Source organism: Dendrobates tinctorius, unplaced genomic scaffold (genome assembly GCF_039654945.1).
Source record: "Dendrobates tinctorius isolate UK_male_01 unplaced genomic scaffold, ASM3965494v1 ptg000083l, whole genome shotgun sequence".
NCBI classification, from domain to species: domain Eukaryota; kingdom Metazoa; phylum Chordata; class Amphibia; order Anura; family Dendrobatidae; genus Dendrobates; species Dendrobates tinctorius.
In genome coordinates, this window is record NW_027361751.1 from 35665900 (window position 1) to 35681740 (window position 15841).

At 46.3% G+C, this 15841-nt stretch overlaps 1 protein-coding gene across 1 annotated transcript; it reads left to right on the forward strand.

The window, feature by feature from the left end:
* Positions 1-8980: 8980 nt before the first annotated feature.
* PLK2 (polo like kinase 2) lies at positions 8981-14668 on the forward strand. The gene is made up of 14 exons (XM_073584304.1): positions 8981-9235; positions 10020-10127; positions 10268-10384; positions 10480-10609; positions 10882-10969; positions 11068-11163; positions 11333-11531; positions 11622-11769; positions 11867-11958; positions 12073-12190; positions 12504-12744; positions 12837-12966; positions 13127-13237; positions 13891-14668. The coding sequence occupies exons 1-14, from the start codon at positions 9026-9028 to the stop codon at positions 14080-14082; spliced, it is 1980 nt and encodes a 659-aa protein (XP_073440405.1). The 5' UTR covers positions 8981-9025; the 3' UTR covers positions 14083-14668.
* The last annotated feature ends 1173 nt before the right edge of the window (positions 14669-15841 follow it).

Sequence of the window (15841 nt, forward strand, 5' to 3'; positions counted from 1 at the left end):
ACTGATGATCGCGATTGCACCTGACGACAGGCAGCGGTTCATCATTGGCATAGGTGGTACGAGGTAAGCGGTGTCCTAATGACATACAGCCACTAGGGGGAGACAGTGGCACAGCAGTGGGAATGTCACTAGCACGTGTGCGATCAGAAGCCGCCGTGTCTGGGATGGTTTTTATAGAAATGGTGTCACGTGGCTTGGAGAAGTAGATTACGCATCGGGAAATGTGAGACGCAGTTTACTTTATAATAAGCCAAAAACAAATGTTCAGTACATCTCTAGCCTTGTATCCAGATACCTAGGTCAAGGCATATCTGCTGGTTGGTGCTGCCCCCTTTCCTTTCCCAGCTCGCTTACATTGGCATGTGTGGGGGAAAAAAAGAGAAAATGGGTGAAGTCCGCATGCCCAATTCTGGACGTAAGCTGCTGCCATTATTGGCTCTGGTTTTACATAGGACTGCTGGCAAATGTTGGCATTTTCTTCAGCTTTGTACCTTTTTAATGCGCAAACAATACGGCTCTAAGGGTGAAAGGCCAATTTAGGTGGAGACCATGGGAGAAGCTTGTGCAGGATTTCCGTCCCTCGTGTGCGGCGTACACTCCACGCCCCGTTATATGGTGCACAGTGACGCCACGTTACATCATGCCAAGCTGCGGCCAGACATTGTGCCAGAACGGCTGCCTGTACCCTGGGCTCTAATAACTCTGTGGAAGATGCAATAACTCATCATTAGTAATCAGAAGGAATGTACGGCTGAATGAAACGCCAGACACACCGATCACTGGATACGTGACATCTTCACTTGCCTCGGGCTACTTGCATGCATAAGAAGTACATCTTAAAGGGAATCTGTCAGCATATTTTTGCTACCCAATCTTGAGAGCTGCATAATGTAGGGGCAGAGACCCTGATTCCAGGGATGTCACTTTCTGGGCTACTTGCTGTATGTGTCTACCTCTGTCAGTGGGTGCTCCCATCTGCTGGCCTGGCTGTCTTTAGAAGGATCGCATGGACCATGGCTCATAACACTGAACCCCCATTCTCCTTTCCCGTGGGCAGAATACTACTCCGATAACACAGGGTGAGGCAAAACAGCATGGCAATGCTTAATGAACCACCAACAAATAACACATAGGCCAGTCCCAGGAAATGGACAAGATGGTGCAAATTACAGCGTCTCACCCTTCCGCTGGCTCGCCGGGATTAGAGCAGCTGCGTATTCAGGACTGATTACCCCCCACCATTGGCACCCCGCTTATAGAAAAGTGGTAACAATAAGCTTAGGAAGCTGACAGTCCATTGAGGTATGTGGCCAGGTGACCTGATTGTCCAAACCTGGCTTCTCTGCACTTCTCCATGGGTTCAGTGATGGTAAATGCAGCAGATCTGTATTCCTCCAGCTACGGCTGTGGTTCCTTAAGCTGGCATCCTGTAGAATCTCATATCTGTATTCTTCCAGCTGGAGCCATGGTGCATTGGTTGCTCTCATGTAGAGTCTGGGAACAGAGGTAGATCCCCCTTTTATAGTCCACAACTGTCCTTCAGGCCATCATCCACAGGTCAAGGGGAAGGTGGGATGAGGTCATCTCTCATTGTTCGAGTATTCAATCAATCTGCATAGTTTGTTCTTCACTGTTTGCAGGGCAACAATGAGTAATCAACATATTGGCAAACATTGATTGTTTAAATATCTTACGTCCTTGTCTTACAAGGATAACAGCACAATAAGTTGCAACAAATATCTATCCAAGCATCAATGTTCATGCTCATATGAACAATGGCCTATGTCTCTTTACCCCCTGACGAAAAATACGTCTGGTCTAATTAAGAATAAATGCTGTGTTTGTCACACTGTAGTTTTGATAAAATCACGATGGGACTAGTAAACCTACCTGCCATTTAGTCCTCCATATGCATGTGCTCAGTATGACCCTTCCCACACCACTGATTGGCAGCGTTCTGTGTGCACTGTGCATTGGCAGCTTTCTGCCTATCGGTGGGTGCTGGGTTATCCAGAGATCATGAATATGGATGTCTTCCTGGCAGCAGGTTTACTAGTCGTCTAGTGATGATCTGCTGATACAATCAGCATTTTATCAAAACTACAGCTAACAGCCTAGTAAGGAACACATCACTGGAATCAGGGGCTCTCCCCTATATTATGTTGCTCTCAGACTAGGTGTCAAAAACCTAGTGACATATTCCCTTTAAAGGGATATGGATATATTCAGGGGCATTTTGTTTTCCTTAAAGAAGACATGTGACTTGCCATAAGTATATATTTTACATGGTGTGAATTCAGCTGTTCTCCTGAATCTGACAATGTTTTTCTTTTGTTACTGGATCCCTGTGCCTGAGATATGGCCTGGACTTTCCTGTATGTATTCATAGTCTTGTTAGCCAATGGGATGTGGTCATAAAATCTTTGCTGTTATCCCCTGGGGGCCATGCCCTGTTGGTGAAATAGACTAGATTTAAATGTAGCGAAGAGGTGGCCATATCTAATAAAAAAAAAAAAAAAATGGAAAAGAGCAAAAGGAAAACAAAGCCAGATTCAGAGAACAGCGACTATTACACCTGGTAAAAAAAAAAAATTACATATTTATAGGTGGCGGGTCCTCCTCTTTAATTACATTTATCTTTGAATCATGTTTGTAGTATTGTTTTATTAAAAATGTTGGACCATTTGCCCTCTACAGCCTCTATGTGCATAGCAGACTGCAGAAGGAGTTATCAGAGAATCTGTCAGTGAGCTCTTCTGACGGCAGAGTCTTTAACCCTTATCCTCCTCTTTTGGTTGATTGACTGCACGAAAATTGTGAAACTGTAACACCGATCTGTGAGAGCGCAAAGTAATACTTCGTGGGTGTGCCTTAAATGGCTTGTTCACTTTGTTAAATGTCTTTGTATTGGAAGGGTCCCTTGATGATCACTCGGTCTCTAGCTGCTGGGACCTTCACAATTAGCATGAAAGGAGTCATCTGGCCGAAGTAAAAATGTTACTGGCAGGAATCTGGAGAGTTCACCTGCTGTCACCCCGTAGAGCTAGTTGCTCCAGTGGTCTATGCCGACACTGAAAGCGATGACGTCCGTGGGGCGACAGCCTATGAGTAAACCAGATTTTATTTTCACCCCATTCATGACCCTGGTGATCTTTTTATTTAGACCAGAAATTTCCTGTAAACGTGTACTAAGTGTTCAATTTCTCTACAGCACTCCCAGAGGAGAGGAGGGGTATTACAAAGAAATCATTTAAATCAGTAGACTGTCCCCTTGGTAGACCACCTCTGGAGGACCCCTCTGCTTCCTGATGGTGAGACCTTCTATATTTACTCCGAATTCCTTAGTCATTTACAAATGTCGGGTGGGGGTGCGTCGATGGCTTTATAGATGGAGAATACACCGGCGCTGAGGCAGTTAATTTACTAGACTAGTGTTAATTGCAGATAAGTCCTGTAGATTGTCTAAATCGGACCTTTCGCTAGATGTTTTTAATTTAATCTTGACACCCCTCCAGGTGGCGCTGCTTCTCTGATTCTGGAACTGTTTTTTTCTCTTACTCCTGTGACCCTCCATTCCTAAATAATGGACCCTCCCCACCCCCCCACCCCTGTTATATGATGCAAATTCTCTCTTCAACCTATCGGGTGGAGCTTCCTTGTGGGCGTGGCCCTGTTTTGATTGGCCAGCATCAAAGGAGGAAAAAGTGAACGCCCACAGGGAACTTCTGTGGTACACGCCCAGTTGGCTGAGAAATTTGCTTTGCGCCACCATTAACATTACCAGGAGGCATCTCTTTGGAACGGAGGGGCACAGAAGAAAAAGGAAAATTGTTCCAGACTCGGTGGAGCAGCGCCAATTAGAGGTGATATTCAGATTTAATTTTTTTTTTTTAAAATCCAGTAAAAGTTTCATCTTTAAAGGGGTATTCCCATCTCCAAGATTCCATCCCAATATCTAGTCGGTGTAATAATAATATTACCAAATACCTCCAATTAGAAAGGTAGCATAGTTCTTCTGATTCACTATGCCTCGTTCCTCATGTGCAGACATTGCAGAACCTTAAATAGCCATGGTTGCGACCACTAGCAACTAGATAAGTGACCGTAACCATGGATTGTGAGCCCCATCGGGGACAGTGATGATAATGTGTGCAAAATTGTAAAGCGCTGCGGAATATGTTAGCGCTATATAAAAATAAAGATTATTATTATTCCTAAGGTCCTGCAATGCCTGCACAAGAGGAACGAGACATAGAGAATCAGAAGCACTATACTACACTTCTAATTGGAGGTTTTTGGTAATTTTTTTTTTATTACACCTACTATATATTGGGATAGGATCTTGGAGATGGGAATAAAACTTTAAAGCTAATTACTGTATGATGCCGGAAGAGCGATAATGACAGAGGTAGGTCTCCGGCAAGTGGCGTTTTCTACATAGCCGTACCGGGGTCCACACCAGCCCGGATGTCACTGCTGCAGGCACGTTACAGGGTCATGTTGTGTGAGAAGGGAGCACAGGAGGCTTCACCCAGTGAGGCGCCTCTGATCAAAGAGCGATCACCTTTCCTGTCCTCGTCTGTGCTGACAGCTGAGAGGTGCGGACATGCCTGAGCTTGTCGACTGGGACTGTTCACTGTGGGAGATCTGCGCTCCTGCCTCCTCCTACCTGCATTCTCCGCTCCCAGGGATTGCATTACACGCCAGTGCCACCGGCCACAAATGTCACCGCATCCCCACGGCCCGGACCCTAATATGGAGGAGCAGCTCACTTCTCCATTGTCTGTGTATGATGCCGGATCACTGTGCAGAGAACATACGGAAGAGGGTCCCTGTGGTCTGTACCCCCTCAATCGGCCGATGTCTGCAGATCTGACCAGTGACTTGTACCCATTTAATTACTGTAAAATTATAAAAAAATATTTCTTTTTCTACACTGTTTTTCATTGTGACAATTATTATATATGACCGGTCGGGGGGCTGTGAGGACCGCAGTTTGGGAAACGCTACGTTAAATGCTAGTTTGGGGGAACTAAAAGTTAGATTTGCATTTTGACTGTCATAAAAAAAAAAAATGCAACATTTGGTGATCCTAGCCTTTGTCTCATGGTCTATTGCCGGCTGCAGAATGAGGTCACTGAGAATCTGTCAGTGAGCTCATTGTGACAGTCTGATGGTTGAGTATTTTTTTTTTAAATCTTTTTCTGAGCTCTTTTCAGCTGATTTATGACCACATTATTAGTATTTCTTTATTTTCAGAGCACAAGTTATTCTACAGTGGATGTGCTGAGACACACAGAGTCTGGAAAAAGCCAAAATGGCTTATAATACAACTCAAGATTTGCATTAAAGTGACACTTGTATAGAAAACCAGCTCATAGAAGACGAGTCAGAAATGGTGCAAGAAAGGGTCACTGGCAGCAGGCTGCACCACCCAGAGGCTGACAATCTGCTTGCTGCTTCAGTTTTTTAACTCATCCTATACAAGACCTGTAATCTGGTTAGTGGCTACAGCAGCGGTTTACATCCAGTAGGATGACGGCTACAAGACTTTAAAGTGCCAGTCTGGAAACCGCTGAGCCATTCTGCACATTTCATGTTTATCTCTCATAGCCACCACTAGGTGGAGCTCATTGCACAGTGACTTATTTTTGACTGCACTGTGAGCTCCCCCTAGTGGCTTCTGCAGGGAGAAAGGTTTTGATTAAATAAAAATAAATCTATCACCAGCGCCCCACCCTGTCTCCCTCCATGAAGACTTGTATTTCTCTAGAATTAAAAATTCCGCAGCATTGTTTTCTATCTCTGCATTGTGCTCTTCCTCTATTATTCCTCCATTATTATAGCGCCATTTATTCCATGGTGCTTTACATGTGAGGAGGGGTATACATAATACATACAAGTACAGTAATCGTAAACAATACAAGTCATGACTGGTCCAGGAGGAGAGAGGACCCTGCCCGCGAGGGCTCACAATCTACAAGGGATGGGTGAGGATACAGTAGGCGAGGGTAGATCTGGTCGAGCAGCGGTTTGGTGGATCGGTGGTTACTGCAGGTTGTAGGCTTGTCGGAAGAGGTAGGTCTTCAGGCTCTTTTAGAAGATTTCCATGTTAGGCATGTATAAATAAATAATAATGGGGCGTTACCATTCCTCATCAAAGAGGCGTGTCCCTACATAGTCTGATACTATGTGCTCTGATTGGACAGTGAGTTTGTGTCAGTACACCCCCTCCCCGCCCTCAGCTGTCAGATTATTCATACACTTCCAAGAGGAGCTACAGAGGAACGGCCCCATGTGGCCAACATCCTCCTCCTGACAGACCTCATCATTGATGTCCCTACCGGGGGTAGATAAGGCCCTATATCCTCTCCAGACCACCCTGCATCGCAGTATTGACTCCCCTGCCCACCCTATATCCTCTCCAGACCACCCTGCATCGCAGTATTGACCCCCTGCCCACCCTATATCCTCTCCAGACCACCCTGCATCGCAGTATTGACCCCCTGCCCACCCTATATCCTCTCCAGACCACCCTGCATCGCAGGATCAACCCCCTGCCACCCTATATCCTCTCCAGACCACCCTGCATCGCAGTATTGACTCCCCTGCCCACCCTATATCCTCTCCAGACCACCCTGCATCGCAGGATCGACCCCCTGCCCACCCTATATCCTCTCCAGACCACCCTGCATCGCAGGATCGACCCCCTGCCCACCCTATAGCCTCTCCAGACCAGCCTGCATCGCAGTATTGACCCCCTGCCCACCCTATATCCTCTCCAGACCACCCTGCATCGCAGGATTGACCCCCTGCCCACCCTATATCCTCTCCAGACCACCCTGCATCGCAGGATTGACCCCCTGCCCACCCTATATCCTCTCCAGACCACCCTGCATCGCAGTATTGACCCCCTGCCCACCCTATATCCTCTCCAGACCACCCTGCATCACAGTATTGACCCCCTGCCCACCCTATATCTTCTCCAGACCACCCTGCATCGCAGTATTGACTCCCCTGCCCACCCTATATCCTCTCCAGACCACCCTGCATCGCAGGATCGACCCCCTGCCCACCCTATATCCTCTCCAGACCACCCTGCATCGCAGTATTGACCCCCCTTCCCACCCTATATCCTCTCCAGACCACCCTGCATCGCAGTATCGACCCCTGCCCACCCTATATACTCTCCAGACCACCCTGCATCGCAGTATTGACCCCCTGCCCACCCTATATACTCTCCAGACCACCCTGCATCGCAGGATTGACCCCCTGCCCATCCTATATACTCTCCAGACCACCCTGCATCGCAGTATTGACCCCCTGCCCACCCTATATCCTCTCCAGACCACCCTGCATCACAGTATTGACCCCCTGCCCACCCTATATCTTCTCCAGACCACCCTGCACCGCAGTATTGACCCCCTGCCCACCCTATATACTCTCCAGACCACCCTGCATCACAGTATTGACCCCCTGCCCACCCTATATCCTCTCCAGACCACCCTGCATCACAGTATTGACCCCCTGCCCACCCTATATCCTCTCCAGACCACCCTGCATCGCAGTATTGACCCCCTGCCCACCCTATATCCTCTCCAGACCACCCTGCATCACAGTATTGACCCCCTGCCCACCCTATATCTTCTCCAGACCACCCTGCACCGCAGTATTGACCCCCTGCCCACCCTATATACTCTCCAGACCACCCTGCATCGCAGTATTGACCCCCTGCCCACCCTATATACTCTCCAGACCACCCTGCATCACAGTATTGACCCCCTACCCACCCTATATCTTCTCCAGACCACCCTGCACCGCAGTATTGACCCCCTGCCCACCCTATATACTCTCCAGACCACCCTGCATCACAGTATTGACCCCCTGCCCACCCTATATCTTCTCCAGACCACCCTGCATCGCAGTATTGACCCCCTGCCCACCCTATATCCTCTCCAGACCACCCTGCATCGCAGTATTGACCCCCCTTCCCACCCTATATCCTCTCCAGACCACCCTGCATCGCAGTATCGACCCCTGCCCACCCTATATACTCTCCAGACCACCCTGCATCGCAGTATTGACCCCCTGCCCACCCTATATACTCTCCAGACCACCCTGCATCGCAGGATTGACCCCCTGCCCATCCTATATACTCTCCAGACCACCCTGCATCGCAGTATTGACCCCCTGCCCACCCTATATCCTCTCCAGACCACCCTGCATCACAGTATTGACCCCCTGCCCACCCTATATCTTCTCCAGACCACCCTGCACCGCAGTATTGACCCCCTGCCCACCCTATATACTCTCCAGACCACCCTGCATCACAGTATTGACCCCCTGCCCACCCTATATCTTCTCCAGACCACCCTGCACCGCAGTATTGACCCCCTGCCCATCGTAGACCACTACAAATATGGGAGATGAAGGGAAGTATGGGAATTTTATAAGAATATAGGATAAATAAGGGTTAAGATGGGGGAGGATTTTTCCATTTCCATCATTAACCCCTATATGAAATCTCCCCTCACCCTTTAAAATACCACATTTGACTTTCACCTTCCCTTTACCTATATGTACAAGGGAACAATTGCAAAATATCCAGAACTATTAATAATAATATTATATATATATAATATTATCTCGTGACTATCACACACCACTCTAGATGTCAGCACCTTAATGCCTGTACAGGAGCCCTGGCTGATGCTGTGGACGTTCCCAAAGGGTTCGCAGTCCCCTAGCAGTAGTCATGCGCTAACCCTCCCTATACAGAGGAATGGTATTTTCTTTTTTACATTGTTTTCATTCATATTTGTTTTTTTGGTGCTACCATTGCTCTGATTAGGGGGAGGGGAGGGTGCACAAATGTCAGCGGCACTGCAGGGAGAGATATGTCCAGGCAATGCCCGCGGAGGGAGGCGGGGTGTGAGAGGAAGGGGCGTGGCCACAGCTTATATAAGGCGGTGCCGCTCCGTCAGCCCGCAGACTGCGCTGGCAGGAGGCGGAGAGGGAAGGAGCGATGGAAATATTGAGGACTATTACTTACCAGCCAAGCAACGGGAGCAAGATGTGCGAGCAGCAGGGACCGGGAAGGGGGTGTGAGAGCAGCCGGAGGTGGAAGCTGCCGGCCGAGGGGGAGCAGCACGCCGGCGCCGCCACTGACGTGTCCCGGATTATCACCGACCCCAGCACCGGGAAGCGCTACTGCAGGGGCAAAGTGCTAGGCAAGGTAACGAGCTGCCACCCGGGGATTACACGGCACTGCCCCCGGATCTGCAGCCTGTGGCCGGACACCCTGCAGATCACCAGTGATCGCTGCCACTGTGCTGGTCCTGGACACCCTGCAGATCACCAGTGATCGCTGCCACTGTGCTGGTCCTGGACACCCTGCAGATCACCAGTGATCGCCGCCACTTCCACCACCTGTCTGAACATAGACGCCCAGAAATCAATGGGAATGGGCTCTTGTCCTCAGGGTGCGCTGCATACACTGCGATCAGAGGCATTGTGGAGTTTATTACAAGAATTGGCTATGGATCCATTTTATCATGATATAAAATACTACAATCACGCATACTCTCTTCTCTAATCCAACGCTTCCGTAATGTCACGTCTTGGTGCATTTTTTATCGTCAAAATCTGAAGATTCCAGTATTGGTATCTGCTAGATCTTGGCTTCTTTCTATTGTTTAAATAAATAATAAAGTAATTAAATATAAAATCTATATTCTAGCAACAAGAACTTAATTCTGCTATTGTTTAAAATAATATATAAAATCTATATATTTAGCAGCCAGTCACGGGCTGCGTGTATAATGCATGCTCATAGAGATGGATCCTTTGTGGGATGGTTTGCGTTGGTTGTCTGTGGATTCGGAGCGTCCTCGTATTTGTCCCCCCACACCCCCCCCCCCCCGTCTGCTTTGCAGCGTCTAGTTGTTGGTTTAGATGGCGAGCGATGTTGCAAGGCTTCTTTGTTTAAGACCAACCCGTCTTCTCCTTCTCTTTTGTAGGGAGGGTTTGCAAAGTGCTATGAAATGACAGATCTGACAACCAACAAAATCTACGCTGCCAAAATTATCCCGCACAGCAGGGTGTCAAAGCCTCATCAGAGGGAGAAGGTGGGTAATGTGCGATTGTCTACATACCTGGAGATTACTGCCAAGTTGTTGTTTTGTTTTTTGTTTTTTTTCCGCACTGATTTTATTTACAAGAATAAAAAAATTTACTGATTTTTGTAAAAAAAAATTTTTTTTCCCAGATTGACAAAGAGATTGAATTGCATCGGACCCTGAACCACAGACACGTCGTGCAGTTCTATCACTATTTTGAGGATAAGGAGAACATCTATATCCTGCTGGAGTACTGCAGCAGAAGGGTGAGCGTTCTGCATCCAGTGCGCCCGTCTGCGGTCCGTGCCCCCCGATCGCTCCCTGGCACGAGCTAATGACGTCTCTCCTATTGTTTCTCCAGTCTATGGCACATATACTGAAGACAAGGAAAGTGTTGACAGACCCTGAAGTGAGATACTACCTCAAACAGATCGTGTCTGGCCTGAAATACCTTCATGAGCAAGAAATCCTGCACAGGGATTTAAAATTAGGTGAGTGCAAGCTCTGCCGGCAAGGCAAGCCTTAGTGTTTGTAGCCTTAAAGTGCAAGCATGTTCTAGAAGTGTGACGTTTCTAGATGTAGCAGAGCCGAATTTGTGCATATATCAATCGTGGGTTGTAGCAGAGGCGAGCTGTCATTTGGCACATCTGTGCCATGTAATTGATGCACGCATTCTGATTTTGAGATTGCAATGTTTTTTTTTTTGTTTTGTTTTGTTTTTTTTCATTCATGGCACTAATATATATTTTTCTTTTTGTTTTAGGAAATTTTTTTATTAACGAAGGCATGGAATTGAAAGTGGGTGACTTTGGCCTGGCAGCTAGACTAGAGCCTATGGAACAAAGGAGGAGGTACGGTCACTGATCGATATTCGCCCTCCTGTGCTGTGAATTCGGATGCACCTCTCTAATGCGTGTTGGCTAATTTTCCGTCCCGTTTTTTTCTGCAGAACGATATGTGGCACACCAAATTACCTCTCACCCGAAGTGCTTAACAAACAAGGGCACGGCTGTGAATCGGACATCTGGGCTTTAGGATGTGTAATGTAAGTATCTCTCGTGATAATGGGGCGATATCCATCATGATGGGTGGGCTGGGGATTTTAGGCTGAGAATCAACTTTGCATGTTATATCCTCTTGTAACTTGTATGTAGCATTCACTAATCATGTGCATGTATAGGTGATGACCTTGTCCTCTAATTTTCTTTATAAAGGTACACCATGCTGCTTGGGAGACCTCCTTTTGAAACCACAAATCTGAAGGAGACCTACAGGTGCATCCGGGAGGCGAGGTACTCCCTGCCATCTTCACTAATGTCATCCGCAAAGCATCTCATAGCGAGCATGTTGTCCCGGAACCCCGAGGACAGGCCCAGTCTTGAAGAAATCGTGCAACACGACTTTTTCACCCAGGTATGTAGTGATTCATTTCTGGGAATGTTCCTTTGTGCCTGGTGCTCATCACCCGTGCAGACAATAACTGGCCGCCTTTTTCCCCTCCAGGGCTTCACACCTGACAGGCTTCCGTCTAGCTGCTGTCATACCGCTCCGGACTTCCACCTGTCAAGTCCAGCTAAAAGCTTCTTTAAGAAAGCGGCTGCAGCTCTGTTCGGAGGAAAGAAAGAAAAGGCAAAATACTTAGATAACCACAGTAAGTTTGTTCTTACAGTAACTGATGGAGCGGAAACCTTGGCCTCCATATCTTGTCTGTTGGGCCTTTTATCTAACCAGGCTCCATTGCTTTACAGATAAACTAGCCAAGGAAGATGAAGAAATTTACAAGCTGAGACAAGACTTGAAGAAAACCTCCATATCTCAGCATAATCCCAGGACGGATGAGGTTAGTTTCTTATTGCGAACGGTGGGACATGAGGGGTTTTACTGCACAGAAACAAATCTTATATTTGGGTCTTGAGCTTTGATTCTTATGTTCTTCTTGTTTCTTGACTTCCAGGAGATCAAAACTATCTCCAAGTCAAATGCCCTGGACAAGCCCGACAAGCAGCAGATGGGCGACACTATCCGAATGATTGTTCGTGGCACCCTGGGCAGCTGTAGCAGCAGCAGCGAATGTAAGTACACCCATGAGGCTATTGACAGTCACGGCACTAGTGACTATTGGCTCAATTATCTCTCCGCACAATTGGGCTCTCGGCTGCCTTGGCACTGCTACAAGTCAGAATGTTGACGATACAATTATCCAAAAAAAAAAAAAAAAAAAAAAAAAAAAATGCACACTGCCTAGAATAAACCAGAACAAGATAACTGCACAAAGCTCCTACAGAACAGGCTGCGCGCTGAGATTGCTGAATATGTGCCGAGAGTTCCCTAGGCACGCAGACTCACCTGTCATTGGTAGTAACGTTATCCATTACTCATTTCCAGGTCTAGAAGACAGCACGATGGGCAGCGTGGCCGACACAGTCGCCAGGGTCCTCAGAGGCTGCCTAGAAAACATGCCCGATTCAGACTGTATCCCTAAAGAACACTTGACCACCTCATTTCACTGGGTGACCAAATGGGTCGACTACTCTAATAAATACGGCTTCGGTTACCAGCTGTCGGATCACACGGTTGGCGTGCTGTTCAATAATGGGGCGCACATGAGTCTACTGCCTGACAAGAAGTAAGTATTGCATATGGGCCGTCATCACCTTATTCTTCTAATCCTCATCTGGTTTGGATGTCTTATGCTTATGTCTCTTGCCTTTTTCGCAGGACTGTGCACTACTACGCAGAACTCGGCCAATGTTCCATCTTTGCTTCTACTGAAGCCCCAGAGCAATTCATCAGCCAAGTTACCGTCCTGAAATACTTTTCTCATTACATGGAGGAGAATCTCATGGATGTAAGTAGCCACCTGATATCTGATGCGCTTTTGAGCCTAGTGGAGACAAGTCTGAAAAATATAACTTCGTCTATATGAGCCCAATTCATACACTTGTGCGCCTGCTAGTACATAGTGTCTACTTCCTCCTTGACTAATGATTTTTGTTTTTTCACTATAGGGAGGTGACTTGCCCGGTGTCACAGATGTGTGCAGACCTCGTCTATATCTCCTTCAGTGGCTAAAGTCTGACAAAGCCCTCATGATGCTGTTCAACGATGGCACGTTTCAGGTAACAACCTTTCTCTTCACACCAAGTGTTTGCGTACGTACAACCAACTATGGTTAGAAGGGTTCACCCCCTATTTTTTTTTTTTATATGTATATATATATATATATATAGACTGTTGCCCAGCCTTAAAAGTAACTGGTTGTATGTTCCATCTATGGATAGGAGGAGCTGAGCAGATTGCTATGTAGTTTATTGAGAATAGATTAAGTATAATTTGCTTTATTTAAACTTTTGCTCTCTGTAGTCCAGTAGGCTGTCTTAACCAGTAAAATAGGTCTGCCCACTGAACTACCAAGTATTGAAAAGAAGGTATTTGAATGAAGTGCAACTTTTACCCAGAGCTTATATGTACTCATTTAATCCCATACTTCATGTGTAGACCAATGGTCAGTTGTACTTGACTGATTAGGATCACTCATTGGAATCCTAATATTGAAAAAGTGGGCATTTTATATAGGCTGCACTGCATATTTTTTTTTTTTTTTTTTTTTTTGTAATTTAAAATAACCTATATATCAATCTGCTTGGCAGATTGCTATGTTGCTTGCCAATCAGACTAATGTGACAGTATGTCTTTTAGACTTATAAAATGACTTTTATAGATAATGTGGTGGCTCATAAATGCCTAAACTGGTTCCTCTTCATATAAACAGGTCAATTTCTACCATGATCACACAAAAATCATCATAGCCAACCAAAGCGATGAGTATCTTCTAACTTATATCAATGAAGACAGGATGTCTACAACTTTCCGATTGAGTACACTACTCATGTCCGGTGGTTCAAACGACCTGAGGAACAGGATGGAGTACGCATTGAACATGTTGATGCAAAGGTGCAATTAATGGGGCTGACGGTTACCGGGAACGTAGAGGATGATAAAATCCTTCACTGTGAGAACACAAGTGTCGGGCACGGAACCAAGCACGTTGGAAAGCGGAAGTGGTACGAAACAGACTTCCTACGTAGCATGCTGGGCTGGAACCAGACTGGACCAGAGATCAATACACTTGGCTTTGTTGGACCAGTTATGAAGCTTACATTTGTGGAAAGTAATTCTGCTGGATGATGAACCTTATTGGGAGTCCGTCAAAGCGGGGTGACTGTGTTTTGCGCTATGGAGAGAGAGCATCTTGGTCGTGGATTTGAACTGTGAACACTTTCACGATTCCGAATCGAATGTCTGCATTGGAGGACATGAATGTGATGTGGAATCGCTGTGATCGACGCAGCTTACTGCTGCTCAACTGTGAACTATGGCCATATATAATATATATTTTTGTTTTAATACCCACGTTTGTGGCTGGACAAGTGCATTCCTAGTTATTATAATAATTTATTACAGCCCAAAGTGAAGTATTTATGACCTTTTTTTGGACATTATTTTAAGTATACATTGTATACGTTGTTGGCAATAAATACATGAAACTACCGATGTTTTTGCCCTTATGTTAGCAGAATGGACGAGAGTATTAAATATGATCTGTCTTCAATATGTATTATACATACCCTTAATGGTACAACCGACTCATTTACTCATCAGAATAACTACGTGAATTAGTTCCCAAGATCAATGATTTAGTTCTTTCAACAATCAGGTTGATGGAATGTAATATAACCTGTAATTTTGGGCGTCTGTAAACTGCACATAGTTGACTACAAGTTTCTAGATGGCTGTCCAAAGCCAACATCTGAAAAGCTGCAATTACATCTTGATTGGTAATGGACCTTGAAGCTACCGGACACCTTAGTAAAGGTCCAAGGTGTATAATGGGAAGAAGGTGGCATGAATGGGTTATGTCCCTATATACTTTAATAGGTCATGGTGTAGGCTGGTTCAAGGCATAAAATAGGGGTAGGGTGTCCATCGAGAACAGGTGGATCATGCCTACCCACAAAAACGACCACTGATGCCAACCGAAGGCTCAAAATATTGTACCTTTTTATAACAATCTTTTACACTTTCACCTAATTCTGCATTATACCTACTGGGGGGCTGGAAAGTCTTGACTGCTTCATTCTGGTAAGGCATATAATTCCAATCTGGAGAGGACAGTTGGCGAACGAACCACTAAAGAACAATATCCATCCAGACTTTATGAAGGTTTACACGGGTTGACTACTGTATGTAGGCTGAGAAGGGAGAAGATTCAAATGTGCTTTGTGGCTCTCATTAGTGATGGGCAAGTAGCATCGTTGCTCAGGTTTTGCCGAGCTTGCTCGGGTGTCCTCCGTATATTTTGGTGTGCTCGGGAGATTTAGTTTTTGTCGTCTAAGCTGCATGATTTGCGACTTGTAGACAGGCTGAATACATGTGGGAATTCTCTATCCATCAGGCAGTCCACACATGTATTCAGGCAAATCATGCAGCTGAGACGAGGAAAACAATCTCCGAGCACGCCAAAATACTCGAAGACCACCAGAGCATGCTCGGGGGGGGGGGGGACCCCGAGCAATGAGTATACTCGCTCATCACTAGCTCTCATTTAACTTGGTTTGAAACCATCATTTAAATTAGTTTAGCCACAGAATTATGGTTTTAATCTGTGAAAAGGCCATGAATTATTGCTGCCTTCTAGGGGGGGGGGGGGCGGGCAGCAGACA

Excerpts from the sequence above, each read along its gene's own strand:
- PLK2 (XM_073584304.1), top strand. The coding sequence starts at position 9,026 with ATGGAAATATTGAGGACTATTACTTACCAGCCAAGCAACGGGAGCAAG. Across the intron at positions 10,970-11,067 it reads CCTATGGAACAAAGGAGGAG|AACGATATGTGGCACACCAA; the intron begins GTACGGTCACTG and ends TTTTTTCTGCAG. Across the intron at positions 13,238-13,890 it reads TCAACGATGGCACGTTTCAG|GTCAATTTCTACCATGATCA; the intron begins GTAACAACCTTT and ends TCATATAAACAG.